Raw genomic sequence first — 27,681 nt, 5'->3', positions numbered from 1 at the left:
ATTACTATAAAGTTAATCTGTTTAATAGCCTGGCTACATTTTCTCAGTGGAGTCTCCTGATTATATTACATTTGGAATTTCAATTTGGCTAGAAATTCACTTCAGAATGAAATTTTTTTTTTATTTTCAAAATACCTGCCAAGTATTATTCCTTTCCTTTCTTTATGGAAAAGTGCTTGGTGACTTAGCTACACAGGTTTTAAACAATGGTTATTCTGTGTTGGTTTTAATTTCCTTCAAAATTAAACTGTCATTTGAAACCATCTTTTTCAAGGCAAAAGAAAATATGCTTTTAAGAAGAATTAGTTATATGACCTTAATACAGTATTCTCTACTCCGGCGTGTGAGAAATTATGACATGAAGGGTTGGGGCTTTTTCATAATTTCGTCTGCGTTTTCCTGAAGATTAGTTTGTTGCTTACAAAGGCTTCCAAAACTGAGGTATATTGTATCTGTCATGGCAAAAATGTCAGCATTATTACCATAAAAAAACCCCTTTACATCCTATTACATGAACACTTTTCTGAAAGCAAGAATTGTCTAGTAGGTTCCGACAAATTTTCTGAACAACGAGCAAAACCAACTTATGTTTCCAGCTGATAATCACTCTAATGTGAATTACTGAATATTATACACCTTTATGGTAGGATTTGACAGTTTTCTTAGTCCCAGGTGCATCTGATCACGTTGGAGAAAAGTCAAGGTTGTCAAATGTAATCTCCACGGCACATAAGTTTTGACCCCAAAATTGCTGACATCAATTTGAAAATTCATGTTACTTCAGCACAGGTTGGATCAGTTGCCTCTCTTGGGTGGCTAATCTGAAAGGTCCAGTTTGGTGTGTCACTACAGATTTCTTGTGGGGCCTTCTATTGGCACGTGAGGGAACCCAACTAAGTGATCCTGATATCCCAGCCAAAACCAGCACATCTTTGTTTTCAGAGACCAAGAAAATAATCAGTTCTTCTCAGGGTGGTAGACAGCAGATGCAAAAATATACTTACCAGTTGCTGTTTGATGGACTTCTGTCAAGCTTTTTATCTGCCATTAGCATTCGAGGGCAATGTGAAGGTTCACTTACTCATCTTCATGAAGTGCATTGAAATCCTTTTCTGGACACATACAGATTTTTTTTTCTCCCTGTTCAATCAGCAGCAAATCGGTACTTTGATGTTCATATTTGCTGAATTGAAAGATGAGGGCTCTAGATTCCTGCTATCACTGCTGTCTTAGAGCAGCAAGAGGAATAGCTTTGTGTCAGGCTAATGCTGCGCCTTGACCATGTGATGTATGTTCCCGTTATATGTGTGCTTCATGCGTAAACAGTAATTCCTTAGTTGTGGATAGTTGGGAGCTGTGCAGACGCCCAAGAGCTCAGATCTGCTAATGTTAACACACACTTCCCCGCCCCCTTCCTGGCATAACTTGTGATCGCAGAGCCATGAAAGTATGTGAGTCCCTCCCCCAGCACAGACCGATCCCACCCGGCATATGATCTGGGCCCCATGTCAGCCGGAGCAGGCAGCACCGACCTGCCACAGCGCCGCGCGCAGCTGGAGCAATGACCTTAATGAAAGAGAGCTTCCACAGGGTTCCTCCAGCCGCTTCTGAAGTGGCCAAGGCTGCTATGGACTGCACCGGAGAGAAGGAGGAGGCTCTGGGGCAGTCAGTGCTGAGGACTGGAGCAGTGGTGCCCGGGAAGCGAGCGGTGGGAAGGCTGGTCATGCACAGCATGGCGATGTTTGGCCGGGAGTTCTGCTATGCCGTGGAGGCCGCCTTTGTCACGCCGGTGCTGCTCAGTGTAGGGCTGCCCAAGAACCTCTACAGCCTGGTGTGGCTCATCAGCCCTATCCTGGGCTTCGTGCTGCAGCCCGTGGTAGGTTCAGCCAGTGATCACTGCACCTGTAGCTGGGGCAGGAGGCGACCTTACATTCTGGGTCTAGGCATCATACTGCTGTTAGGCATGGCTTTGTACCTCAATGGGGACGTGATGATCTCAGGTGAGTGAGGGGCATGGACTGACAGACAAAACTCATCCTTAGCCTTTTGAATCACAAGAAAGAGAGGGGTTCCTCTTTTCCTTCTTAGAATGGATTGTTAAAATTGAGTATCATGTGACTCAGCTGCATGGAAGGAGCTGGGGAGCACTGAAATCTTCATATATGTTCAATCCTAATGCTGCATGTTATGTACCATATCCATAGTGTTCTGTAATTTGTATGTGTGATTACGACCTTCCGTTGCCTGATAAGCTTGTACAAGTAAAGATTTGCTTAGCCCCATAGAAACTTTTACTAACTAAGATCTACCTTATTAGCTTAAATGATAATATTGTTTTTGTGATGTAATACACATCCAAACTGAAAATCTATCTGTTCATCCCTATTTTAGGTGGATTAGCATTCAAAAATACATATCTTGAGTTATTGCAGCACTGGAGACTTTGTCATGCTGGTGAACAACAGAAGTCTTTAACTCCTTGAAAACCCTGTTGCACCTGGAATATGCAAAATTAAATAGGAATGACATGCCCAGATACGGTTATATTTCAGCTTGGGATGTAACTTCTTAAAGTCTTGATGAAAACGTGTTGCTGATATATGACTTGGCAGAGGGGGGAGGTGTGTGTTTTTAGAGATTGATTTATTCTCTCTTTCTGGATACCATTGATGTTGAATATACTTGATTTCGTTTGCCCAGAAAGAGATGTTGCAGTCAACTCTTGGTTATCTAAAACAATGGAAGGGTGGGACAAATAGAAAAAAACAAAAAGTACAACAAAGTGCATATGTTCGTCTACCAGAGCACACCATGGAGGTGTAAAGGAGTAGATTAAGGATAGTGATTCTCTTGGTTGTGGAGCTTGGAGCACCCTGAGCATGTGCTGACTCAAGGCAGTAAGTCAACCTAGCACATCTCAGGGCTACACAGACTCAGTTCTCCTGCTTCTCTGATCTGATTCTGGTGTCACTGTTCTCTCTTGCATAACCAGTCATTGTTTAGATTTGGAGGTATCAGGAAAGGTAAAATGTGGTTTTGCAGAACGTGGCACTGTTGCTGTCAGAATGAGGGTGTTTCTCTTTTTGTAGCTTTCATCGATGAGAATGAAAAGCGGCGGACGTGGGCAATAGTCGTTACCATGCTGGGAGTAGTGCTTTTTGATTTTGCAGCTGATTTTATTGATGGCCCCATCAAAGCGTATTTATTTGATGTCTGCTGTCATCAGGATAAAGAGAAGGGTCTGCATTACCACGCCCTCTTTACAGGTACTCAGATCCCTTCTTTTCCTCCCTTCCTTTCGAAGGAGGGGAAGGTGATTGCATGGATTTTATCCTCACTGTGTTTATACTCTTGAATGAACTGATCATCTGATCCTGCACTTCAGTCACGAGTCTTTTGTTGCTGGGTTTTCACTACTCCAGGGAACAGCAACTTGTGATTACTGCTGCAAGAATTCTGCTGCAGAAGGCTGCAAGCATAAACAATTACAGCAACATAGCCGTGATTTAATTGAGAGCAGTTATTTAAAAAATGAAGTACTGTTTATTCATATTGGTTTGATTTTTTTTTCAAGTTTTTGGTGAAGCAAAAATTAATGAATGTAACTTGTTTCCTTGCTATTGCACATAGAAAGAACATTTTTTAACTAGGCATGTGACAGAAAGCAAGAGCTGCACAAACCAGACTAATTGATTCCTCTTCTTCAGCAGTGCTCCAGTATGTGCTATATAAAAATGGAAGTTCTGCGTTAAATTCAGAACTTCACAACCTCCACAAAATAGATCCAAGTGGTTCAGTCCAGGCTCTTGCAACTAAAGTTAACAGTTTCATTTGTCTTTGTACATGTTTGGAATGCTGCTGATTTACAGAAGGACATGGAACTGTTGAAGCAAGTCCAGAGGAGGTCCACAAAGTTAAAAACAGGACTGGGGCACCTCCCGTACGAAGATAGGCTGAGAAACTTGGGGCTGTTCAGCCTGGAGAAGAGAAGGTTGTGTGGAGACCTCCCAGCAAACTTCCAGTATCTGAAGGGGCCTAAAGGGAAGCTGGAGAGGGACTCTTTATCAAGATGGGACAGGGAATAATTGGTACAAATTGAAAGAGGGGAAATTTAGGTTAGATATTAGGAAGAAATTTTTTACTGTGAGGGTAGTGAGACACTGGAACAGGTTGCCCAGGGAAGCTGTGGATGCCCCAACCCTGGCAGTGTTCTAGGCCAGGTTGGATAAGGCCTTGAGCAACCTGGTCTAGCGGGAGGTGGCCCATGGCAGGGGGCTTGGGACTGGGTGAACTTTAAGGTCCATTCCAATCCCTTAACATTCTGTGATTCTATGAAATCATCTGCAGTACGAGCCCTGTGTTGAGACAATGCACAGGGAAGACACGTAAGGCCGTGTACATGCAAAGTGCATTGGGAGGAGCTGAGTGACTGTGAAAGGACTAGACAAAAAGCAGACTACCTCAGAAGTCATGCAATCTGTGTTAAAGCAGATGTTTGTGTCTGCAGAGCCACACCAAAAGCAGAGCCGTGTAGATTCAGTAGCAGTTACTCTGCTCAAGGAGGGAGGTATAGTAGCTATTGACAATGGGCTGATTTTGGACATATGTAATACCTGTGTCCAGGAACACAAATTTTAAGGGAACCTTAAAGCCACATGGAAGTGAAATCAGTATTATCCATTACAAACTGACAGATAAAATTTTAAAGAATCACTTGTTTGAACAGAGAGAGAAATGAGTCTCTATGTATATTCTTGCCTTCAGCAGAAATCTGGTTGCAATTTTTCCTTTGGAGGCTCCAAATTTGGATCTGATTCATTTGTGTACTAAGCTGTGAAAAGGGATGGGGGATAAATAATATCAGATAAAACTAGGGCAGATTGCATGGCTAGATACAACCAACACCTGTGCCCTCTGTAGCAAGTTCATTTGTATCTTAACCCTTCCTAAATGGGAATTCCCTAGTCTGTTCTTGAGCTCTCCCTTGAGAGGGGTTCTACAGCCCTTCCTAAGCAATCTGTTCCAACACTTCACCGGCCTCAGTATTAGACAGTTTTCCCTAAAATCTAATCTTGACATCCATTCTGTACAGTCTATGTTTATCATTCCTTTGTTTATCCCAATTAGACATAGACAGCAATCTTCCCATTTCTTTTCTAGTTTCTGTCTGAGATATTACTTTGTTTCTCCACTTTGGTTCCTTCCCTTTATACTAAATATCTTTTAAGATTTTACTCTCCAGTTTGTCTTCAGTTTAAGGTTTGAACGTGAAACTTGATAGCTTTGTAGTTATGAAACTTATGGCCACTGAGACAAGTGGAAGGAAGAATTCACATATCCAACATGCAACATTCAGACTGCATTCCAATATCATGATTCTTTTTTTTTCAAATAGTATGCAAAGACAACTTCAAATGTCAAACATTCTCTCTGCAAACATACACTGCAAACATGTAGTGAAATTTTCTTCAAAAAAGCTATTAACAACTTAATTGTTTTTCATTAAACAAGCAAGGATACAGTCCCCTGAGAAATGCTATAGGACACAATGAAGAAGGGCCATAATCAGACTCAAGAGGGGGGGAAAAAAGTACAGAAAGCCCAGAATGAAATCAAAATCCCATGTTTTGTAGGTGCTGTTACTTTGTGTTAGAGTTGTTTTGCTGTACACTGTCATCAGGTCTCCTAGGCAGAAGAGTAGAAATGCTTGCAAGTCCTTCAAAAGCCTGTGGGACTGCCACACATCCTGAAGAGCCAGCTGGTTAACAAGGTGTCAGGACTCTACGAAGCTGCTGCCCCTGCCAGAGCACTGTACTGAATGTAACAGCGTGCGCTTTCTTGCGCATCTCTGTGTGCAGTCATAGCAAAAAGAAGAAATTTTAAAAAAAAATTTAACTGAACACTGGGTTTATTAACTTCAAGGCACAAGGTAGCACTCTCGTTTTACCTTTTGGTCTACCTCTTCTGAGAAAATTAGTAAATGGAATTAAACATTTGATCCTTTTTGTTTTCTATTCCAAGTGGTGAGGGACTTGGATTTGTACAACTCCAAACCAATGCTTTTGAGTTTATTTTACTTTTTAAAAAATTTCACATGGAGGTGGTATTTCTGTTTAGATGAAGCAATACAAAATGCATTTTACAAAGTCAAAACTATAGATAGTCTTGATATAATTTAAAAAATATTTGTTTGTTCTGTGAAATTTAAAAAACCACAAACCATAAATTTCAGTATAATTATGTTTTGCTTTACTTGTATTACTCTACCGTTTCAAAGAAAATAGAGCTTCAAAGAGGCAAGAAAAGAGATGGGGGCCTATGTTGCTGTATGTTCAGGCATTTTCGGGAGAGCTCAGTCTACCAGATCTGAGGAGATTTTTCAAGTGATATTTTAGTAACTGCTCATGTATGTGATTAGCTTGCTGTTCCTACTTTGTGTGATTAATATCTGAAGAGTGATTATTCTGTCATTTCTAGAGAGGATCACATGTTGGGGGTATTGGGTACTCTGTTTATTTTATCAATGCCAGTAGATTTTTATTTTTTTCCCCACCATTATAGGTTTGGGAGGAGCCCTGGGTTACCTGACAGGTGCTATGGATTGGGGTCAGACTGTACTAGGATATTCCTTGGCATCGGAATTCCAAGTGATTTTCCTCTTCGCAGCCTTGGTTTTCGTAATCTGCCTTACCGTGCATCTGTGTAGTATTCCTGAAGTCCCACTCAGATACAAAAATGAAGAGGCAAAGTTCTTGTTGGAAGTGACTGAACCCCATAAATATAACTCCACAGAGGAGGAAATCAAGAATGGTTACTTAAAATCAACATGCACTGAAATAAAGGCTGCAGCTAAACCAGGGAAATGCACAGTTGTGTCACAGGTAAGTGCAGAGGTGATTTTGTGGCACGTATCATTGCATCCTTAGAGACCCTTTAATTAGCTAATGCTGACTATTTGTAATGGAGCCCTTTCACATGCACAGAAAAAGAATCATTCACCAGGATACAGAGTGAGAAAGCCTGCTTTTTTTTTTTATTTAGAAAGAATTGCCAGCAAGAGGAATGAGACAGGCTAGTTCTGATGCTTTGGTCAATTGGAAGGGACAAGGGAGAACCAGGTTCAGTTTTTTGCTCTGTGTCAGTCTCTTGATATGCTCCCCACGTGAATTTTGATAAGAGGATCTACTCTGTCCTTTAGTCTTGATATAATTAATATCAAATTTTGAACAAGGACTATAGATCACTGATCTTTGATATAGGTCTGTAATTCCCACTGAAGTCCAAACACTTTCATATTTAGTACATATAAAGTGTGTGTTCCCTGGTCTAGTAAACATTTGGGTTTGCTGCTGGACAACATTTCATTGAGGATTTATTGAGAGTACGAGTGTGTTTAAAGTTTCTACTTCTACAGCAATGCTACCTTGCTACCAGAGTTTTAGTTTTACTTTGAAGTGATGTTGTAGCTGTGTCTTTGGCAGAACTTTAAGGTGGGAGAGAATTGTGAGTACTTTCAAATCTTTGCTGTTATTTTGTTTCTACTGCATTTTTATGAGAGGCTGATTCAATCTAAGGAGCTAGGAGAAGGTGAATCTAACAGAAAAATACTTGGGGAGCACATTTCTAGAATGGTCTTGGGAACAGTTTTTAATATTTTGTCGATGGATTTTAGTGCTAGGAATTCTTATGGCTCTCTCATGGTACCCTTAGTAAGCCATGGATAACAAAAACAGTTGCTTGAATGGATGAAAGAGTTGCTTTTTGTTTTAATTTCACCTTTGATCTCTTGGCATTATGTATATCCATCCCTGAAAGAAATTTGTTAAGTCAGGTTAAAAGTACTGAGCATGTGCAGATGGTTATAAATTAGAAACCTATACTCATGTTTGAGCTATAAATAAAAAGAATTTATTATCCTTTTGTAATTCTTTTTATAATAGCACTTGGTATTTCTAACCTGAAGAAAAATATTATTACACCAAATACAAGACAAAGGTATGTAAGGTGAATGTTGCCTGATGAGAATGCCAGGCAAACACAGAGAGAGGCAGACAGCAAGGTAACAGTTGTCTGGATAATATGACCAGCACACTGTGATGCTGTCTGAGCTTTCTCACTGTAGGCCAGCTTGAGCAGCCAGCATCCTGCACCAGCACTGTTCTCTCTGAGCATCCTCCAAATTGCTGGAGATGCTGAGTGTCATTGATTGCTTGGACCATGTGGGCTCCGAAGAAAGGAAAGCAAATGAAGAAGAGAGAGCAATGCAGTGGAAGTATGGGGAGCAGACTGTGGATTGGTGTAGCGTCTGCCTTGGCAAGAACTAATTCCACAGAATCAATAACACCTGAGACCCAAGGGGAAGCTCTGGTGTCTGTGAGCAAGCTTGTGCCATTGCCCTCCTCTCTGATTAGGCTGGGCAGCCTGTTAGAGTCTCACAGAGCTTTGATCTGTCTTATGTTTCTTTGATGTGCCTGAGTGTGTATAAATTCTAGACACTCACTGCCTTAATTTCTGTCTCTTGCAGCACGTGTTTGCTGATTCATTCATTACTGTAATTGCTTCCTTAAAGAAATGGTTTGGCTTCCTGTTTTTCTGACTCTTTTTTTCATTATTGCAGGCATCACGGCCCTCTATCTTCTAAATTAAGGACTGTGCTCTCACATGCTAATAGCTAACATGATTATTAATAAGATTTGACCTGTTGCAGTATGAACAGACATCCAAAGCTATTAGCCTTGCGTTCTTCTGCGTGGTGCCAAATTACTCAGGGTCCAATGGCATAATACTCAAGTCATATTGATTCTTCTGTATCCTTATAAATCATCTTGTGGCTTGAGTTGTAGTGAATTTACAGAGAAAATTATTTGGTATTGTGTATTTTTGCAGGATAAATCATTTAAACAGAGCCAAACTTCAGCACATTATTTAAATTATCATGTGATTTGTGTGTTGGTGTGTATTGAATGTGCACATTAAAGACTTTAGTTTCCATTTCCAGTCTCTAAAACATCTAAATAGAAAGAAAGCATTTCTATCTAGCTGTCAAATTATTGTTTGTAATCACAGCAGTCTCCTTTGTAGTTCCATGACCTTGCTTTAACACTTTGATTGGAAAGGCAGTTTTAAAGAACTGTGAGAAAGAGTTAACAAACTCAATAAGCCAAATCAAAAGATAGTAAGTATCCTTGAAATAACAGTAATGAGTCAATGTGGAATTTTTAGTTTGTTTTTTTAGAACTGTAGAAGAATATAAAGCTTACCCTGTTTAAAAGAGACAGTGATGCCAAGAGAAATTCCAAGGGATTTGGACAATATGTAGTTCAAGGTGAAAGTCAGCAACTTGAATTTTGGCATTCCTATGAGGATTAAAAACCTCCCACTGAAGCAAAGTATTTTCCAACTTTAAATGTGGTGATTATTCATAGAGTAGCTTGCAGCATAACCCAATTCAAATGAAAGAAGAATTGTAAAAAGTAACTATGACATTGAAAGAAGAAAGGAAAAAATGACATCTTAGAGCAAAGTGAAGACAAAATTTACTCCAGTAATTTCCAGTAATTAACATAACTTTTACAGTTCTTCCACATTTTGTGACCATACAGCTTTGCTTACCATCTCTCCCCACACTGTTGTCTACAAAAAATGCAAGAGAAAATTGAAAGTGTTCCATCGTGCACAGATAAAATAGTATTTTTTAAATTTAAAAGAAAAGAACCATTCAGGAGCTTTAATGTAGGAAGAATTACACATCAAAATACCTCATCAAGCACACCTACAGTGCTAAAGAAATATTAAAATTATATAAGTGATCTGGTGAATGTGACTGGAAAAAAAACTGAGAGAAAGTTTTGGGGCACAGGGCTGAGACAAAGAGGAGGGAGATAAAGGGAGGTGGTGAGAAATGTGGGTTTTCCACATCAGTGACATTTGTTAACTAGCACCAATAATGTTTTGATTTTGAATTATTTCTCCAATGGTATGAGGTGTTCAGATGCTGGAACTCACATTCTGTGGGTGCCAGGATTTGGAGTGGTGCTGCATCTCTTGTGGTGAATCATAGCTTACCCTGCTTCATACAAGGGGGGACAGTACATAGTGGAAGTCTCGTGATATGCCTCAAGAGGTAGAAGTTTCCCCAGAAAAAGAATATTTCTAGGGAATTTAGCACATAAAATGTAATGGGAATGAGGTCTCAGAAATGTTTAGAAATCCACAACCGATACCAAAATGTATTTTAAGTGTCTTTTTTTTCTGTGGCAGCTTTAAATTTTCATTGTAAAGCTGATTGTCTCCATAAAGAAATAATTTTTGTTTCTCGTTGGTTTTGCCATTGTGTTTGGTTGGTTTGGGGTTTTGGTTTGTTGTTTTTGTTGTTGTTGTTGTTGTGTTTTGGGTTTTTTTTCAAACTCCCTGAATCCGTTTTGGCAGAAAATTTTTCTGTGGTACTACACATAAATAATAATCCTACTGATTATAACAGCAAGAAATGTTACTTCCTTGTTGGTATACCCCAGCTCTCCTAGAGTTTCTGTGAATTTTATGTATTGAAGGACATTTAGTATACAAGCAACTCTTTCCTAGCAAAAAATAAAAAACTTTGGAAGCCTAGCACTGAAAAGATACTAAGGCCTTCTTCACTTGCTGTCAGCTGTTTATTAGCCTTCAGGGCAATAATACAGTAATTATTCTTAAATATTTGCTTTTAGGATCAAAGGCAGATGACCCTTAAATCACTCTTGAAGACACTTTTAAGCATGCCATCCCACTATCGCTGTCTGTGTGTGAGCCACCTCTTTGGATGGATGGCTTTCCTGTCCAACATGCTCTTCTTCACGGATTTCATGGGACAGGTAAAAGTGTAAAATCCTCTCACTTCTCCTTCCTAATAGCATCTCCTCCTCCATCAAAAAGAAATTAAATGATGTTATGATCCTGCAGAAATGAGATTGGTGTCAGATCCATTTGCATCTGGATGGCTCAACAAGGGTTTTGTAAAACAGCAAATTGAGGTCAGGCCCTTGTTCTGAGCCAGTCTGTTGAATTGTCAGGAAAAACCTTTCATCATTTGTAAGGCTGTTTGTGTCTATTTAACTGTTCCAAATGAAGCTCTCAGAGCTTGTCCAAACACGCATTTTCAGCATTGGCTTCAGAGCTTCTCTGAGATGGGCAGGCTTCCTAACTGGAGCAATGCTTAGATGCAGCTGGCCTTATCCTAGTGCGTGGGCACTGTCCACACAAAGCCATTCCCCTGCACTGCAGCCTCCCTGGCCTCAGGCTGTGCAGCTCTTTGCACACCCTGAGATACTTGATAGCAGAAAGCTCTTGTCTTCTTGAGTTCGTCTGTCCCTCCATATCTCTGTAAATCTTTCCCTGAGGCCCTGAGGCCCTTTGGCCTGCTAGCAACTATTTCCCTTCATAACACCCAGTGCTCCCTTTTCCATGCCATTCCCAGGCAGAAGGACTATATGCCCTTGACAGCGATTCTTGCCTGTATGAACCTGTCTGCCTCCTTTCTTCCAGAGTACTAATATACCCCCAGCACAAATCGGCTCACTGCCACTTCCTTTTTTTCCGTGGTTTCCATGCAGTATTCCCATTTCCTTGCCATTTTTGTCTTCATAGGCAAGGCAAGAGGAAGGGGGTTTTTTCCCTGTAGTATATATGAACGACTGAAAGAAAAAAGTTTTCCTTGTCTAGATATGGAACTGAGTAAGACAGTTACTGTGTGGAAAAATTAGTGTGTTGAGGTAAGCCTGAAAGAGAAAACAAAAAAATTATTTGTAGATAAAATTAGGGAAAGAAAGGCTAAGACAAGAAGGCAGACATGGAGAGAGAAGGAGAGTGGGGAGTGAGACACCCAAAGGAAAAAAAGCAAATTAATCAATGTAGAATGCACGGTTCAGGAAAAGGCAGAGGGTAATAAATGAGGAGGAGCCTGGGATATGATAATCGGGGAGAAGTGAGTGTGAAACCTGCAGAATTATAGAGGGGTGGTTAGGACACTGCTTAACAAATTCTCCAGCCCTACCAGGGATGAGGCCCTGTGTTGTGTACTTTTTCCTGTAAGAGGGAAGCATTCTCTACCTGCAGTCATCCTTACCTTCTGTGATCCTTGTGGTCTCTTTCAGGTTGTATACCAGGGTAATCCTTATGCACCTCACAACTCCACACTTTACCTTACCTACAAAGCAGGAGTAGAGATGGGATGCTGGGGACTGTGCATCAATGCAATTTCTTCGTCAGTCTATTCTTGTAAGTGCCCACAAATTAACTCCAACACTATGTTTTTGAAGCTGTTTGCTGTTTGCCACTGTTTAAAAAACATAAAATGATGCCAAGTGAACTGGTTTTTTTTCCACATTAAAACTTTAAGAAATGTTACATTCTCAGCATTGTTAGAAACTCGTATCTTTACATGAACAGTTCCTGACCACATGATGAAGGGTCACTTTGAGAGTAAGACATTGTTCTGCATGTGAACTGACCATGAACACTGAAAATCATCCTGGAGTTAAATGCCAGACTAAATTCTGAGATGATCTTTCACCCAGCAATGCTGTAGCTGTAGGCTCTTGAAGGTGCCCTCTCCCCATTTGCATTCCCTATGCAGAAATTCTTGCCAGAAGCTTGAGTCTTGCTCTCCAAAACTACACATAAACATGGTAGCACAGCTCCCCAGATAGATTTCACTGTAATGCTTACCAGGGATTAAAAAAAACTATTTGTGATCCGAAAACTCAAGTAAGTAACATTTTAGGGGCTGAACTGAGCATCTAAATGAGTCTTAAGGGAAATCTTTTCACCTTTGGAACACAACAAAAGAGGCCTGTGGCCCAGACAGGGGACTGGACACCCAGAGACACAGCAGGAGACAATGAACCCAGACTTTTGTGAGCTTGGACTGTGAGTGTACAAGAGCCCAGGGTTTCCTTTGTTCAGGGTCCCTCCTTGAAGGCACCAGCTGTTATCCTGTTGTTGCACCATGATTAAATTATTTTAAGGATCCAGACATCTGAGACTCTGCCGTGGGAAACCTGGGATGGAGCCTGAAAGGAAACCTGGACTGACTGTGCGAGTGTGGGCTGTGTAAGGAATCAGTTGGGGACCTGTCCATTCACTGGAGCCCCCTGCTTTGAAGGAACCTCAGTCCCAGCTCAAGTGGTGCAGAGTGTGACTGCCAGAGTGGCTCCTGGATGGTCAGACAGGGAAGTTTCCTTAATGTTTCTAAGGTCAATGAGGGCAGTTCTTCCAGAATGGTTGTTAACTACTTCTTCTCTGGAGCTGGCTATGACAGAATATCCCCAGAGAGAGCAAGTATACTTTGTCAAAATTATACCTACAGTAATTTGAGGCAACTTCCAAAATCAGTAAGATTATCTCCTTCACTTCATTTTACAAAATAAAACCCCTTAATAGACTCTCTGATGGAATGTGGCCTGTTTTTTAGTTTTATCAGCATTTTCACTTCCTTTTCACAGACGTGCAGAAAGTTCTTCTGCCATACATAGGATTAAAAGGACTTTATTTCATTGGATACCTCCTTTTTGGACTGGGTACTGGATTAATTGGCTTGTTTCCCAATGTCTATTCCACTCTGGCTCTGTGTTCACTCTTTGGAGTCATGTCCAGCACACTGTACACAGTGCCATTCCACCTCATTGCAGAGTACCACAGGGAAGAAGAGGTGAGTGCAATGTCTAAAGAAGTGTAACTTTATGTCTGTCTGTGTCTGTTCAGTCTATTTTGGGGGTAAACTGGGTAGAAATAATGATAAACAGCTTTTAATTTTCATTTCAAAACTATTAATGATGACATATATTATGAATTCTGACAGAGAGTTAATGTCCCAGCTTCAAACTCTCCAAACAGTCCTGCAATGAGACATATAATTATTTGTCTCTGATGAACGAAACAAAGCAAATCACAGTATGTGTTCAGGCAGTAAGCAGATGACAGGGTTCCACTTGCATTGCCTTCATGTGCTACTTTCCTTATATTGTTCCTTGCAGCTGCATTAGCAGAGGACTTGACTTACGAGTGTCTGAGGTTAATAGAAATCCTATAAAGACTGTCAGAAGTTTTAGTTAATTGCAGAGTGTTGTGGAAGCTCTTAGCTAATAAACATATGAAATTCAGGGAGAAACATCTTTACATAGTTTAGTATTTAATCGTATACCACGTTCTCATTATCTTTCTAAATGTCTGTGGTTGGGGTTTTGTCCTCCACAGCATAAAATACTGTTTCCAAGGAAAATCTGGAAGAGCTTGCATATCTTGTACGTTGTTATTGACCACAGCAGGATCTTCATGTATTGTAATGTGTGGAATTCTTTCATGGTAAAGTTCTCTCAAGTCTTCAAGTTAGTAGACAGCTAGGAACAAGAAGGATCAAGGAGAGTTGGGAGGACTTGGGAAAAGTTCTCAGTATATCTTGGGACATCGGAAAAAATTAATAAAGGAAAATCTGAACCATTGAAAAACCACACAGAAACACAGCTGAGACCAGGAAAGGGCTAGATCAAGTTCTGGGGAACTTGTCCTACTGTTTGGCACACCCTCTGAATGATGAACACAATAAAACTCTTTAATTATTCTATTCTATTGAATCCTAGGAGGATGATGTCTCAATGGGGTTAAATATTTCACATATCTAATTCCTAATTTTTTAGTTTATTTCTTTGTTCCTTACAACAGAGAATGATCATGATGTAGAGTTTATAAAGATATAAGAATGGACGGGGAATGAACCCAGTTTAGGGCGAGATCGCAATTCTAACCTCAGGCCAGCTACCTCAGAGAGAGGGAATATAGGAAAATTTTAGTCTAGCTCTGATTCAGAGCAGTTCCAAGACAGAAGTGAAATAAAACATACTGATGTGTGCATGAACTTATATTTAATCGGCCAATATATTCGGATGTCGCTTGTAAGGCAACAAATTGTTTCTTGTTTGGTGTATGGTACTTGCTATGATAGATGTTAAATGATATATAATTCTATGTTAGATTTGATACTAATGGATTGAGGTTTAGCTCAAATCTTCTATAATGTACAAGATGGTTAGGAAAAAATAAAGAGGAAACATCAAGCACAAAATTGCATATATTTACACATTCATGTGTTTGTGGTCAGAACCACTGGCACATAGGAACCTTGGGAACAGTCTAGCAAAACAGATATAATTTATAAAAAAAAAGTGTCTGAAATTGGGATTGTATCATTCCAGAACAAAGAGCAGATATTTTCCCTCACTATGCATTCTTCCAAAATCATATGCTGGGTTTAACAATGTTGCCATTTCAACTCCTGTTCTGTGCTGCTGTTCCCTAGGATCCAAATTCAATTTTTTCTACTGGATTAGGAAGATACTGTTTGTTTCCAGTACTTGTGAGCCTTGAGTGGGAACAGCTCAAAGGCAAGATAATAGGTTTTGCAAAAACCAAAAAGCATCTTAATGACCATGAGCATTTGTCTACCAGAAGACAGCAGTGCAGCTAGCCTACAGTGTGGAAACCTCTTCTTGTTACAATACAACCTCCTCTGTGCAACAGCTTATGCAAGAAGAAAAATAAACATGAAAATACCATATAATTTCAAAAAAACCTAGAATAATTCCTTCCTGGAGGGAATTGCAGAACAGCTGGAAGTTAGAAGGGACCACCAGAGATCATGTAGTCCAACCTGCTCAAGGAGGGCCACCTGGAGCAGGCTGCCCCAGGTTTGGTTTGAATAATTCCAAGGATGGAGACTCCACAACCCCTCTGGTCAACCTGTTCCAGTGATCCACCAGCCTCACAGGGTGCTAATATACAAGATACCTGTATATAATAAATGAAGGCTTTTGCTCTGCTATGTGCATCATAGCAGATACACAGGTAATTAGTAGGTAACAATGATCCTCAGTAGTGTACAAGAATCCTAGCCTGGACATTTGTTTTCAGGTTGCTTTTTTTCCCAGCAAGAAAAGCATTACATTTAGATTTTGGTACTGAATTCCTTTACGCACTTTAAATCATAACTTCAGAGCACATTGCTCCTGTATGTGTGTGGGGATTTTTCTGCAATTCTATAAAGTCTTTGACAACATCCTGGTGGATTTGATGAGTGGACTGTTAGATGGATAAGAAAGTAGTTGGACAGTCACATCCAGAGGGTAGTGGTCAATGGCTCAGAGTCCCAATGGACGTCAGTGAGAAGAGGTGTCCATCAGGGGTCCTTTCTGGGACCAGTGTTATTTAATATCTTCATTAATTACATAGACAAAGGGATCAAGTGCCTCCTCAGCAAATTTGTAGATGACACCAAGCTGAGTGCTGTTGTTGGCACAACTGAAGGACAGGATGCGATCCAGAGGGGCCTGGACAAGCTTGAGATGTGGGCATATGGGAATCATACATGGTTTAACAAGACCAAGTGCAAGGTGCTGCACCTGGGTTGGGGCAGTCTCCGGTACCAACACAGGCTGGGGGATGAACAGATCAAGAGCAGCCCCGCTGAGAAGGACTTGGGTGTGCTGGTGGGTGAGAGGCTGGACATGACCCGGCCATGTGCACTCACAGCCCAGAAACCAATCCTGTCCTGGGCTGCATCCAAAGCAGGGTGGGCAGCAGGTGAGGGAGGGGATTCTGCCCCTCAGCTTCTCTCTGGTGAGACCCTCCTGGAGCACTGCATCCAGCTCTGGGTGGATGGGTGCACAACAGGATGGACATCAACCTGTTGGACTGAGTTCAGAGGAAGCCACCAAATTGATTAGGAGAGAGGAGTATCTCTTCTATGGGGACAGCCTGAGAGATTTGGGATTGTTCAGCCTGGAGAAGAGAAGGCTTTAATGTTACCTAATTGTGCCCTTCCAGTACCTGAAGGGGGCCTGCAAGAAAGATGGAGAGGGACCTTTTACAAGGGACGTAGTGACAGGATGAGGAGCAATGGCTTCAAACTGAAAGTAGGTTTAAATTAGGTATTAGGAAAAAATAATTTACTGTTAGCACTGGAATAAGTTTCCAAGAGAAGCTGTGGATGCCCCTTCTCTGGAGGTGTTGAAAGCCAGGTTGGATGGGGCTCTGAGCAATGTCCCTGCCCATGGCAGCAAGGTTGGAGCTAGATGTTCTTTAAGGTGCCTTCCAACCCAAACCATCCTGTGATTCTATGATGATTCTTTGATAGTATGATATCCCTTTGAGGTTCTCCTTCAGCCATGAGTTAGACCTAAATTATCCATGACAGTCCTGTACTGTTAAATGTAAGTTTGACAGAGCTCACATTGACCTGAATTTGAAAGAAATGTCTAATTTTTTTGGTCAAGTTTCAAGTGCTTCCTTGAGAGAAGGGACAGAGGGAAAAACTGCAGATGAGAAAAACCGGACTATTCAGTGGAACCTTGGGCAACTCATTGTTACTTGTAAAATCTCTGTTTGTGTTCCATAACCTCTGTGATACAATAAGGGAAGCAGGGAGCTATCGACCTGCCCTGCTGTACCTCGGGGTTGTACCAATGCACTGGCCAAGAGTTGCATGTTGTCAAAACCGTCCCGTCTCACTAGGGTTTGTTTTGTGCTTATTTGCAGAGCCTGAAGCTGCAGAATGGGGAACAAGCAGGAGAGCACGGACGAGGGAAGGGCATTGACTGTGCTGCTCTCACTTGCATGGTCCAGCTTGCTCAGATCATCCTTGGTGTGGGCCTGGGGCTCTTGGTTAGTGTTGCTGGCAGCGCCGTCACTGTGATTTCAGCATCCACGGTGGCTCTGGTCGGCTGCTGCTTTGTTGCTTTCTGTGTTCGTTATGTGGAGTAGGACTGTGAGAAGTGACTGGAAGAAATCTCCCCAGGGGAGTGTTTTCTTTCTGGGTCCGGAGCACTGGTGCTGTTGCTGCGCTAATACTGCTGGCACATCCTCCTCTCTTACCTCCTTGGATCGGTTGCAATTCCAGAGCTTTATGAAACGGAGACTTGATAAAACTGGTTGCCTAATGCCTCAGATGCGTACACACACCCAGTGTATTCACATGCTGTGACATGTGACAGCATGTCTGCCCGTGGTATTTTGATGTCCTACATGAGGAGTCATTATGAAACTCCTCATTACCAATTTGTGGAAGTTAATAGATGAAGTATGTGATAAATTGAAGTAATGTAAAAGGACAGAGCTGGGAAGAAAGTTATTATTTATCTTGTTTTTCAGGTATTTTAAGTTTGGGGCTGTTCCCTCCTGTAGTCAAAACCTGCAAGAGGATCAAGCAGGTGTCGAAGGGCAAGCAGGGTGCAGCTGTGTTATGATTAGTAGTACTACTAAAGGGGATCAGTTAATTAACAGCCATGGTTAAAAGCAGGTTTGAGTGTGAAAAATGTTCGGAATATCAAAAAGATTGAAGCCAATTTTTTATAAACATAATTGTAAAGTAATTATTAAGTACTGGATCCTGATGCTTCTGTATAAATGACATGGAAGTACTAGCCAGGCTTATCAGGAAAGTCTGCCTAAGTCTGTTCTGCAAATCCATATGTAGGCACCTAAAAAATCTGTTTATGGGGAACAGCTGCCATTTCTTCCTTTCTTAAAAACTGACCTCTCAATTTTGATACTGTAATTGAAAAATTAAACTTGGCCAAAGTAAGAATTTGATGAATGGTTGAAAGCCACTTAAATCTTGACATTGGATATAAGAAGTATTTACCTTAAAGTAGCATCTCTATTTTCTCTATTTTCTTCATGCATCTAGCTTTGAGTGAAATGGCATTTGCTCTTTACAGAATATTGTAAATAAATTCAGTTCTGCAAAGCACTATCAGGAATTACTGTACAGTAAACACGTAAGCCCAGTTGTTTGTATTTAATTGCTTATGAAGCTTCATTCTTATTTTTATAATATTGCCAGAGTTTTGGAAATCCTGTATTTGTGAAAGTTATATACTGTATTTATGCTGTGCTTCCTCTATCCTGAAAACTGTCATATCCACTCACTATGTTATGTGTTAAGCCACATGAAGAGATCTGCTAATGCAATATTGTTAATGAACACTGAGAGACTACTGCCAAATATGGTGTTTATCATTGGTTTTGGTGTGGTTTTTTTCTTTTTTTTTTTTAATGTTGCGCATGTATAATCAACACTGTTCAGTCAAATGCAGTGTTGAGCTGATCAAGTCTTAGAAGCTCTGCAAGATATGAACTTACAACACCACAAATAAATGGTTAGATTTGAGGATCAGGTCAGCGATGCATCAACTTCATCATTTTTCTATGTTTTCAAGAGTAGAGTGAGTCATTTATTCTCAGGAAAACCAGTCTTCCCCTAATTAAATTCTTATTAATTATAACAAGCCTATGGAAGCCTCAGCTACATTTTCTTGTTGATCACTGCAAGTGTTCCCTACAGTGTCCCCACTGTAGGCCCAAAAAGAGGGTCAGTGCATGGCAAATCTCACTACAGAATTTTCATCCTGCCTTATGAAGAAACTACGTTTTACAGTTTCTTTTGTTTTGTGGCTCTTCATGTCACAACCATGGAAGAGAAAAGACTGAGGAAGACTGAGTCCCTGAACTGTGCTTTGTGGATGCTGAGATGGCTGGAGCACAAGCGTCTCAACGAGGACAAACAGGATAAAGCCAGAAAATGAAGGATCGTTGTCTTCTCCATTTGCTTTATGCCATCATTAGATCACTAACTTCCATTAACCCAGTATCTCCTGGGAGGAAAAATATTTATGAGAAAAATGAGGCTTCTATGGAGCCATAAAAATATAGGTGATCTGGTTTTATAGGGCAGCACCATGTAAAACTGTGCTCCAGGAGCTGAGGTCATAAAGCTCTGATTCTACTGTGAGGCTGGGAAAGAAATTTTGCAATGTTTACCTATGACTTTGTCAATATTTTCTTTGAGTTTTGATGCCATCAGAACATTAACATTTAAATGGTCAGTGTTATCTCTGCTCTGTTGCACAAAGAGAATGCTGGCATTGATTCAGGCCCACAAAGTGACTGTAGATCTCTAGCAATGTAAGAAAGGCTGTGAACATGCAGAGAGAAGAGAGAGGTGCCCATAATGTATATCAATGCTTTTATTTATAAATGTATTTAGAGAAAACTGTTTCAGGAATTCATAGTCATCTTTTTTATGATCTTTCCTGTTAAAATCCACTGCATGCTACAGAAGACAAAATAGATTAGAGTCAGTTTTTCTTTGGAAGTCTCTTCATAAAAATGTCCTATATTGCTTCTAAGACTTCAAAATAATATATTTCCTTATGAATATTTGTCAAAAATAGCAAGCAGACAAAAAATATGTACAATTTGGGAAACAGTGCTCAAACCAAAAAGAATTATGATGGTGCTCATTCTGAAGTTGAATTTCAAGTGTTAATGAAAACAATATAAAATTCTAGTAATTCATAAAAGGGGATATAATAAGTATTTCTTTTAGCAATAGAAATGTTACTTATATATGTTACTAATATAATACGTTACTAATAAATGAAAGGGATAAAATAACTATTTATTTCAGTAATAGAAATGCTAAAATGTTAAAATATTAAAGGTATTGAAGAATTGTGCCGTGTGCTACTAATTGTAGAAGTTCTACCTTTTCTGTGCTTTTACATTAGTTCTGGACTTTAGCTATAAATACAATCATTTATTGTACTTAATATCAACTTTTGTTGCAATGATGTGAGTATAAAGTTGCAAGTACCCTGTGTCCAGTCTTCTCCATCTGGTTTTATTTCCATATACATAAAATCAAATCAATAAAGATTTTCTCTGTATCATGTTTATGCAAATGATACATTTAGATGAAACACACAGAATCACAGAATGGGTAAGGTTGGAAGGGACCACAGTGGGTCATCTGTCCCAACCTCCCTGCTCAAGCAGGACCATCCTAGAGCACATGGCACAGGATTGCATCCAGATTTTTGAATATTGTTTGAATATTTGAATATCTCCAGTGAAGAAGACTCCACAACCTCTCAGTCATCTCTTTGTGAGGCAGAACATGCCAGGTTCCCTCAGCTTTTCCTCATAACAAAGATGCTCCTGTCTCTTAATTGTCCTTGTATCCTTTTGATGGACTTGCTAAAAGATGAGATGTTTTGTGATAACCAACCACTCCTCCCTCCCACTTTGACTAAAGTAGTCATGGCTGAACAAAATGAAGCAGGAACCAAGCCTACCATCTTATCTCCATGGCATTTTCCTTTTTCTTTCTCCTATGAACACCTGCCTCTTATTCCCATTTAACAAGCAGTCATGTCATGCAAGCAAAGCCTCCAAGGAACTTTTGGTTCTCTTTAGAGGACTTGGAGTATAAGTAATGTGAAAATTTTTTGGATTTGTTTTGGTTTTGTTTGTTCTTCCCCCTCCCCCCCCATGTTCATTCTGTCTTTCACAGTGATGCCATTGAGTTTCTTTGACTTACTTGAAAACAAACAACTCAGGTGGCTTGTGGCAGATAATTTTTTCTTCCACATAAACTACACAAGTCAGGATGAATCATAAATGTCTTTGCTTTGGGAGAAATCACAGCTTTCACATTGGTGCCCATGAATCACTACTACTCCCTGCAGCATGTCAAAAGATAGGAAGAGTGGTGTAAGTGAATGTGGCAATGGTGACATTTGATATTTCTGAATTGTAGAGGGATTGCTTCATGAAGGAAGACGGTGGAAACATCTGCTGTAAAATGTCCTTAAAGGATTTTGGGCATGATGAAGGTATAAAAAGTGTTCTATAAAACAAAATTTTCCCCTCTAAGTTTCCAGCATTCATTTCTCATTCTCTGGCTGCTCCTTCTGATTTATTCAAGAGGCAAATGTTCAAGGCCACTTATTCAAGACCAAGCTATGAAAAGTGATTTGCAATATTTATAGGCCCAGATGGGGTGCATCCATGAGTGCTGAGAGAGCTGGCAGACATTCTAGCCAGGCTACTCATGATCATCTTTGAAAGGTCATGGAGATCAGGATAGATGCCCAAGGACTGGGAGAAAGCAAATGTCACCCTGGTTTTTAAAAAGGGCAAGAAGGAGAACCCAGGGAACTACTGGCCAGTCAGCCTCACCTCAATCCCTGGACAGATGATGGAGTACCTCATCCTGGAGGCCATCTCTACCCACATGGAGGACAAGAAGGTGACCAGAGCAGTCAATATGGGTTCACTAAAGATAAATCATATTTGACCACCTGACTGCCTTCTACGATGAAACAACTACCTGGACCGATGAAGGGAGAACAGTGGATATCGTTAACCTTGACCTGAGTAAGGCTTTGACACTGTTTCTCGCAACATTCTCATAGGCAAACTCAAGAAGTGTGGACAGGATGAGTGGACAATGAGGTGGATTGAACTGGCTGAGTGTGAGGTCCCAGAGGATTTGTAAGGGCACAGGGTCTATTTGGAGAACTGTCACTAGTGGTGTCCCCCGGGGTTCTATACAGGACCCAGTATTTTTTTAACTTATTCATCAATTACTTGGATGAAGGGGCAGATGCCTCCTCAGCAAGTTCAGTGATGACACAAAACTGGAGGAGGGGCCAATATCCCAGAGGGCTGTGCAGCCCTTTAGAAGGACCTCAACAAGCTGGAGAGATGGGCAGAGAAGAGCCATCGAAGTTGAACAAAGGCAAGTGCAGGGTCCTGCACCTGGGGAGGAATAACTCCCACACCAGTGCAAGCTGGGGCCTGACCTGCTGGAAAGCAGCTCTGCAGAGAAGGACCTGGGGGCCATGGTGGACCCGGAGCCAGCGGCGTGCCATTGTGGCCAAGAGCGCCAATGGAATTGTGGGGTGCGTTAGCAAGACCACTGCCAGCAGGCTGAGGGAGGTGATCCTTCCTCTCTACTCAGCCTGGTGATGCCACATCTGGAGTGCTGTGTCCAGTTCTGGGCTCCTCAGTACAAGAGAGACACAGAGTTCCTGGAGCAGGTCCAGTGGAGGGCTACAAAGTCAATCAAAGGACTGGAGCATCTCTCTCATGAGGAAAGGCTGAGGGAGCTGGGCCTGTTCAGCCTCGAGAAGAGACAACTGAGAGGGGACCTCATCAGTGTCTATAACTACATAAAGAGAGGGTGTCAAGAGGACAGAGCCAGGCTCTGCTCAGTGGTGCTGAGCAATAGGACAAGAGACTATGGGCAGAACCTGATGCACAGGAAGTTCCACTTGAATATGAGGAAGAACTTCTTTACTGTGCCAGTGACAGAGCACTGAAACAAGTTACCCAGAGGGGCTGTGGAGTCTCCCTCAATGGAGATATTGAAGAACTGTCTGGACACAATCCTGTGCATTGTGCTCTGAGATGACCGTGCTTGAGCAGGGAGGTTGGATCAGATGACCCACTGTGGTGCCTTCCAACCTGACCTGTTCTTTGTGTGAATTCTGTTGCCCTCTATTCAGTTTCACACATTGCTCTTTTAGACATGCAAGATGTGTTAAGCAGTTGTATTTCCTAAATTTTCTTATTGGAAATGAAAATTTTACCTCCCATGTATTAATATTTTACCTATGTATTAAAGATAGTGACTTCACATCATGCAGAGACTTCAAACCAGAGACTGCTGCCATATGTTGCTCCAGGTAAGGGCTTGCAGTCATAGGAGGACAAAATTCAGTGCTTTCCACTCTGGGTTGCAGAGTAGACTGAGATAAGCCGATCCTGTCCGATGTTTTCGGGGAGAGATATCTGTGATGATTTCTGAAAATGGAATTATCCTGCTTTTTTTGCAAGGATAATTCCCAAAGGCTGCGCCTGCTCCAAGGAGGAGCTGCCGCCGTGCTCCCTCCACCAAGGGGTCCTTGGGTGCCCCCTCGTGTTCAATGACATTATAGCACCTCTCCAGAGCGAGAGGTCCTGTCCCTACTTTTTCCACCTTACTCTGGAGTTTCCCCATAGTGGTGCACTGCTGCAGTTCAGTTCTAGTCTTTTTTGTGCGCAGATAACAAAGGAAAGCCGCTTGCTACCAGCTATAACCCAGCTGCCTAGTGCAGTGAAGGCACTGCCCTGTGGACACGTGGTGGTAGGAGCCCCTCCGCACCAAGGACATGCTTAGCATCAGACTCCTGGCAGAATCTGGCCTTTGAAGCCTTCAGTGCTAATGCCAAGGGTCAGTCCTGTAGTGCAGCCGTCCCCCACATTTTTGGCACATTTTTGTTGCACTGGTTCCCAGCAGGTGAGATGCATCAGGAGGCAGGGGCATTGGTCACAGCACACAGAAAGGCAGCGTCAGGGTCTTTGACACCTCTGTTTTCAGGGACCCTCTGCTTCTTAGGTGGTGAGGAGGAGACATGAAAACTTCAGAATTGTGGACTCTAAGGCGTGACAAGAGGGTAAGGAAAAGTTTCTGGCAGAGATGCCTTTTGTTAAAGTCTGGGAGCACTAGCCTGGAATTGCATGGCTGGCAGATCACCATAGAAGTGCAGATGTATCTGAAATGATTTGGGATTTTTCAACACTCAGATGTATTTTTTTTAAATAAAATTAATGCTATCTTGCAATACAATTTCCAATTTACTCACTTCACAGAGATTTTGAGGGCTGAAGTACTTGTTTCTTTAATGAGTGCTGAAATTCCAACAAAACAACCAACAAGTAGACCTTTAAGAAATATATCCCAAATATTGACATAATATTGCAAAGCATGGCAATAAAACATAAAATAAAGCTGTTAGAACTATGATTCTCTCTGAGAGAAAGATGGCATTTTATTAAAGGGTAGTGTTCTTTCCTGAACAGGAACTTTGCATTTTGGAATATTTTGCTTGAAATGAATTTATGTCGTGTGCTCAAAAGTCAAGGTTTCAGTCTACATCTCTGAAAATGTAACCCCAAATGTGGAATTTAAACTATATTCTTCTTTTCACCATTTATGATTGACTGTACGGGTTGAGCAGTTATTTAATACAGTGCTGTTGGATCTCTACTACCTTCAATTCAGGAGCTCATGGTTATTCTCTACCTCTATCTGCATCACTGGATTTGCCCATGAATAAGGAAATGGAATTCAGCAGGAAATCACTTGTGATGGGCAAGAGGCCTGTATTTCCTCTGAGGCCTCTCCACAGTTTTGGCAGAAATAAAGAGCAATAAAACCATATTTGAAATCATTTAATAGATGGTTTGAAATACACAGTAGTAGGTGACTTGGGGGGCATAAAATTTTTAGGGGTTTTTCAGAATAAACATCAAGCAAGACAGACACGTGCTAATTCTACTCTTTTGGAACAGGCATAAAGAGCAATTTATTTGCCATCACAGAATTACACAAAAGCACAGAATAGTTGGGGTTGCCTCTGGGGATGACCCAGTCCAAGCCCCCTGCTCAGTGCAGAGTTGCTAAAGCAGGCCAGTCAGTGCCGAGTCAGATTCTGAGCAACTCCAAAGTTGGAGGCTCCACAAACTCTCCAGGCAACCTGTTCCAGTGCTTGACCACACTCACCACTAGAAAGCTGAGGTTTTTTACTTACATTTAAATGATATTTATGGGATTTGTGCCTATTGCCTCTTGTCCATTCCCTGGACAACACTTAGAAGAGTCTGATTCCAGCTTCTTTAATCCCCACCCACATTAGGTATTGATATATACACATTGATAAAATTCCCAAGCCTTCTCAGGTTCAGATTGAATAATTCCAGCTCCATCAGCCTTCCCTCACACGGCAAATGCTCCAAGCCCTCCACCATACTGAAACTTCTCTGGTAAGTAAATCAGAACAGAGTAACTTGCCCAGAACTGGACACAGCATCTCAAATATGGCCTCACCAGCCTGAGCAGAGGGGAAGGATCCCCTCCCTTGATCTGCTGGCAGTGCTCTGCCTGATGGAGCCCAGAATGCTCTTGGCCTTTGCTGCAAGGGCAAATGTTCCCCTTGTCCACCAGGAACCTCAGATTCTTCTCTGCTAAGCTGCTTTTCAATCAGACTCCAGCCTGTACTGGTGCAGGAAGTTATTCATCCCTTCCCCTGGTGCAGGACTTTGCACTTCCCTTTGTTGAACTCCCTGGGGTTCCTGTCAGCCCGTTTCTCCAGCACACTGAGGACCCTCTGAATAGAGGCACAACCGTGGTGCACCAGCCAGTCCTCCCAGTGCAAACATGCCAAGGATGCACCCTGTCTCATCATCCACATCTTTAATGAAGATGTTGACCAGGACCAGCCTCAATATTGATCTCCAGGGCACAGTGGCAGTCACTGCCCTCCAGCTGGACTTTGTGCTATTAATCACAACACTTTACACCTATCGGTTCAGTCAATTTCAATCCAACTCACTTTCCACTCACTGGTCCAGACTTGATCAGTTTGTCTATGAGGATGTTGTGAGAGAGATCATCAAAAGTCTTATTTATGTCAATATAAATCAGCTGCTGTCCCCTCAAACACCAAGCCAGTTGCTAATCTGAGGTTTACCAGCTTAGTCAGATGCGATTTCTCCATCATCTCAACTCTAGGATAATTGTTGGTGGCAATGAATTGATAACAAATTTATTATCTCAGTTTTACTATTTGGCCTGAAAATAAAATTGAAGGTATTTGATTTTCAGATGTCTTTTCTAAGATGATCAGACTTTTACACAAGTACAGAAACAAGTTGTTTTTCTACAAGATTCTGGTTTTATCCAGCGTGCAGTTAGATGTGACTGCTGAATGAAAGTGGAAATGTTCATTGAACAATGACTCTAGAAGAAAGTGTTGAATACTTAATTTGATCGTTGTGCAGTTGGCCATACTAATTCAGCTGCTCTCTGCAAGAAAAAACACAGGTGGAGAAACAGTATTTCATTGTCCCAAGGAATGGATGAGTAAGGGAGAGAGCTGGTATCTGAGTAATCTACCTTTACTTTATTATTTCCCACAATGAATAGTAAGCAGTCCTTCCCAAGCAGGTAGACCAAGGTTTTCAAAAATCTGTAAACTCAAGAAACTGCTTCTGTCTCCAGCTGATTTTTTGGCCCAGTTTGCTCAGCCATCCTGTAAGTCTATATTTTACAGATAAGATTTTGGGTAGGACTCTGAGGCTATGCACGAACATAGGCTGACAAGCCTGCTTATGTGTGTTAGCAGCCACATTTTAGCACAGGACTAAGTTCTAACTGATATTCTTTTAACTGCTTAATCATGATAAAAAGGTATTTTCAATAACCTTCTTTGAATGGAAAAATAAGAAATTTCTTTTGAAGCAGCAGAGAAATAACCCTCACCAAAAAAAGGAGATCCAAGCTCTCAAGTCCTTGAGCTGCACCGCACCCATAGCTGTGTCTGCTTAAGCTCAGGGATACGAATTAGATCAGAGCTACTCAATTGAATAATCAAGTTTTAGAGTAGACAGTTGTGAATAAGAATGAAGGAAACTGGATTTATTTTTTTTTTTTTACTGCTAAAGTGAGCACCAGAATAACTCACTGAGAAAGCAAAAGGACATTTCTACTGAGGAGGGAAACCTGGAAGTGCAATGGAGGTTGTTATTACATTAAGAGCTTGGTTAGTTATTTAAGGGGCTGAGGCATTTAAAAAGTCCTTCAGCAATCAAAGTTTTTGCTTAATGAGAATATCCCGTCTTTAAAGTTTCTTTCAGTTTGTCACTAGATGTCAGCCTGCACCTTCGGGTCCCTATTGTTCTATAACGACATGCATCTCTCTACCAGCGCCCCACCAGCAGTCTGTATACGGGAGGAGACAGTCATGAAAACCTCTTCAAGGACTCCCT

The 27,681-nt window shown here is 41.2% G+C and overlaps 1 protein-coding gene across 5 annotated transcripts; it reads left to right on the top strand.

Moving 5' to 3' along the window:
* The first annotated feature begins 1,512 nt into the window (after positions 1-1,512).
* On the top strand, positions 1,513-27,647 carry SLC45A2 (solute carrier family 45 member 2). 5 transcript variants are annotated; one of them, XM_032675694.1, is made up of 7 exons: positions 1,513-2,000; positions 3,090-3,266; positions 6,562-6,881; positions 10,707-10,850; positions 12,129-12,252; positions 13,479-13,684; positions 27,540-27,647. In XM_032675694.1, the coding sequence occupies exons 1-7, from the start codon at positions 1,562-1,564 to the stop codon at positions 27,558-27,560; spliced, it is 1,431 nt and encodes a 476-aa protein (XP_032531585.1). In that variant the 5' UTR covers positions 1,513-1,561; the 3' UTR covers positions 27,561-27,647. The 5 variants fall into 5 exon arrangements, with proteins under 5 accessions (XP_032531585.1, XP_032531583.1, XP_032531582.1 ...); XM_032675692.1 differs by lacking the exon at positions 27,540-27,647 and adding an exon at positions 17,563-18,590 and having other exon boundaries at positions 6,667-6,881; XM_032675691.1 differs by lacking the exon at positions 27,540-27,647 and adding an exon at positions 17,563-18,590.
* The last annotated feature ends 34 nt before the right edge of the window (positions 27,648-27,681 follow it).

Source organism: Chiroxiphia lanceolata, chromosome Z (genome assembly GCF_009829145.1).
Source record: "Chiroxiphia lanceolata isolate bChiLan1 chromosome Z, bChiLan1.pri, whole genome shotgun sequence".
Taxonomy (NCBI): domain Eukaryota; kingdom Metazoa; phylum Chordata; class Aves; order Passeriformes; family Pipridae; genus Chiroxiphia; species Chiroxiphia lanceolata.
The sequence above is the reverse complement of the archived record's forward strand: the minus strand, read 5'-3'. Positions and strand labels throughout refer to the sequence as shown.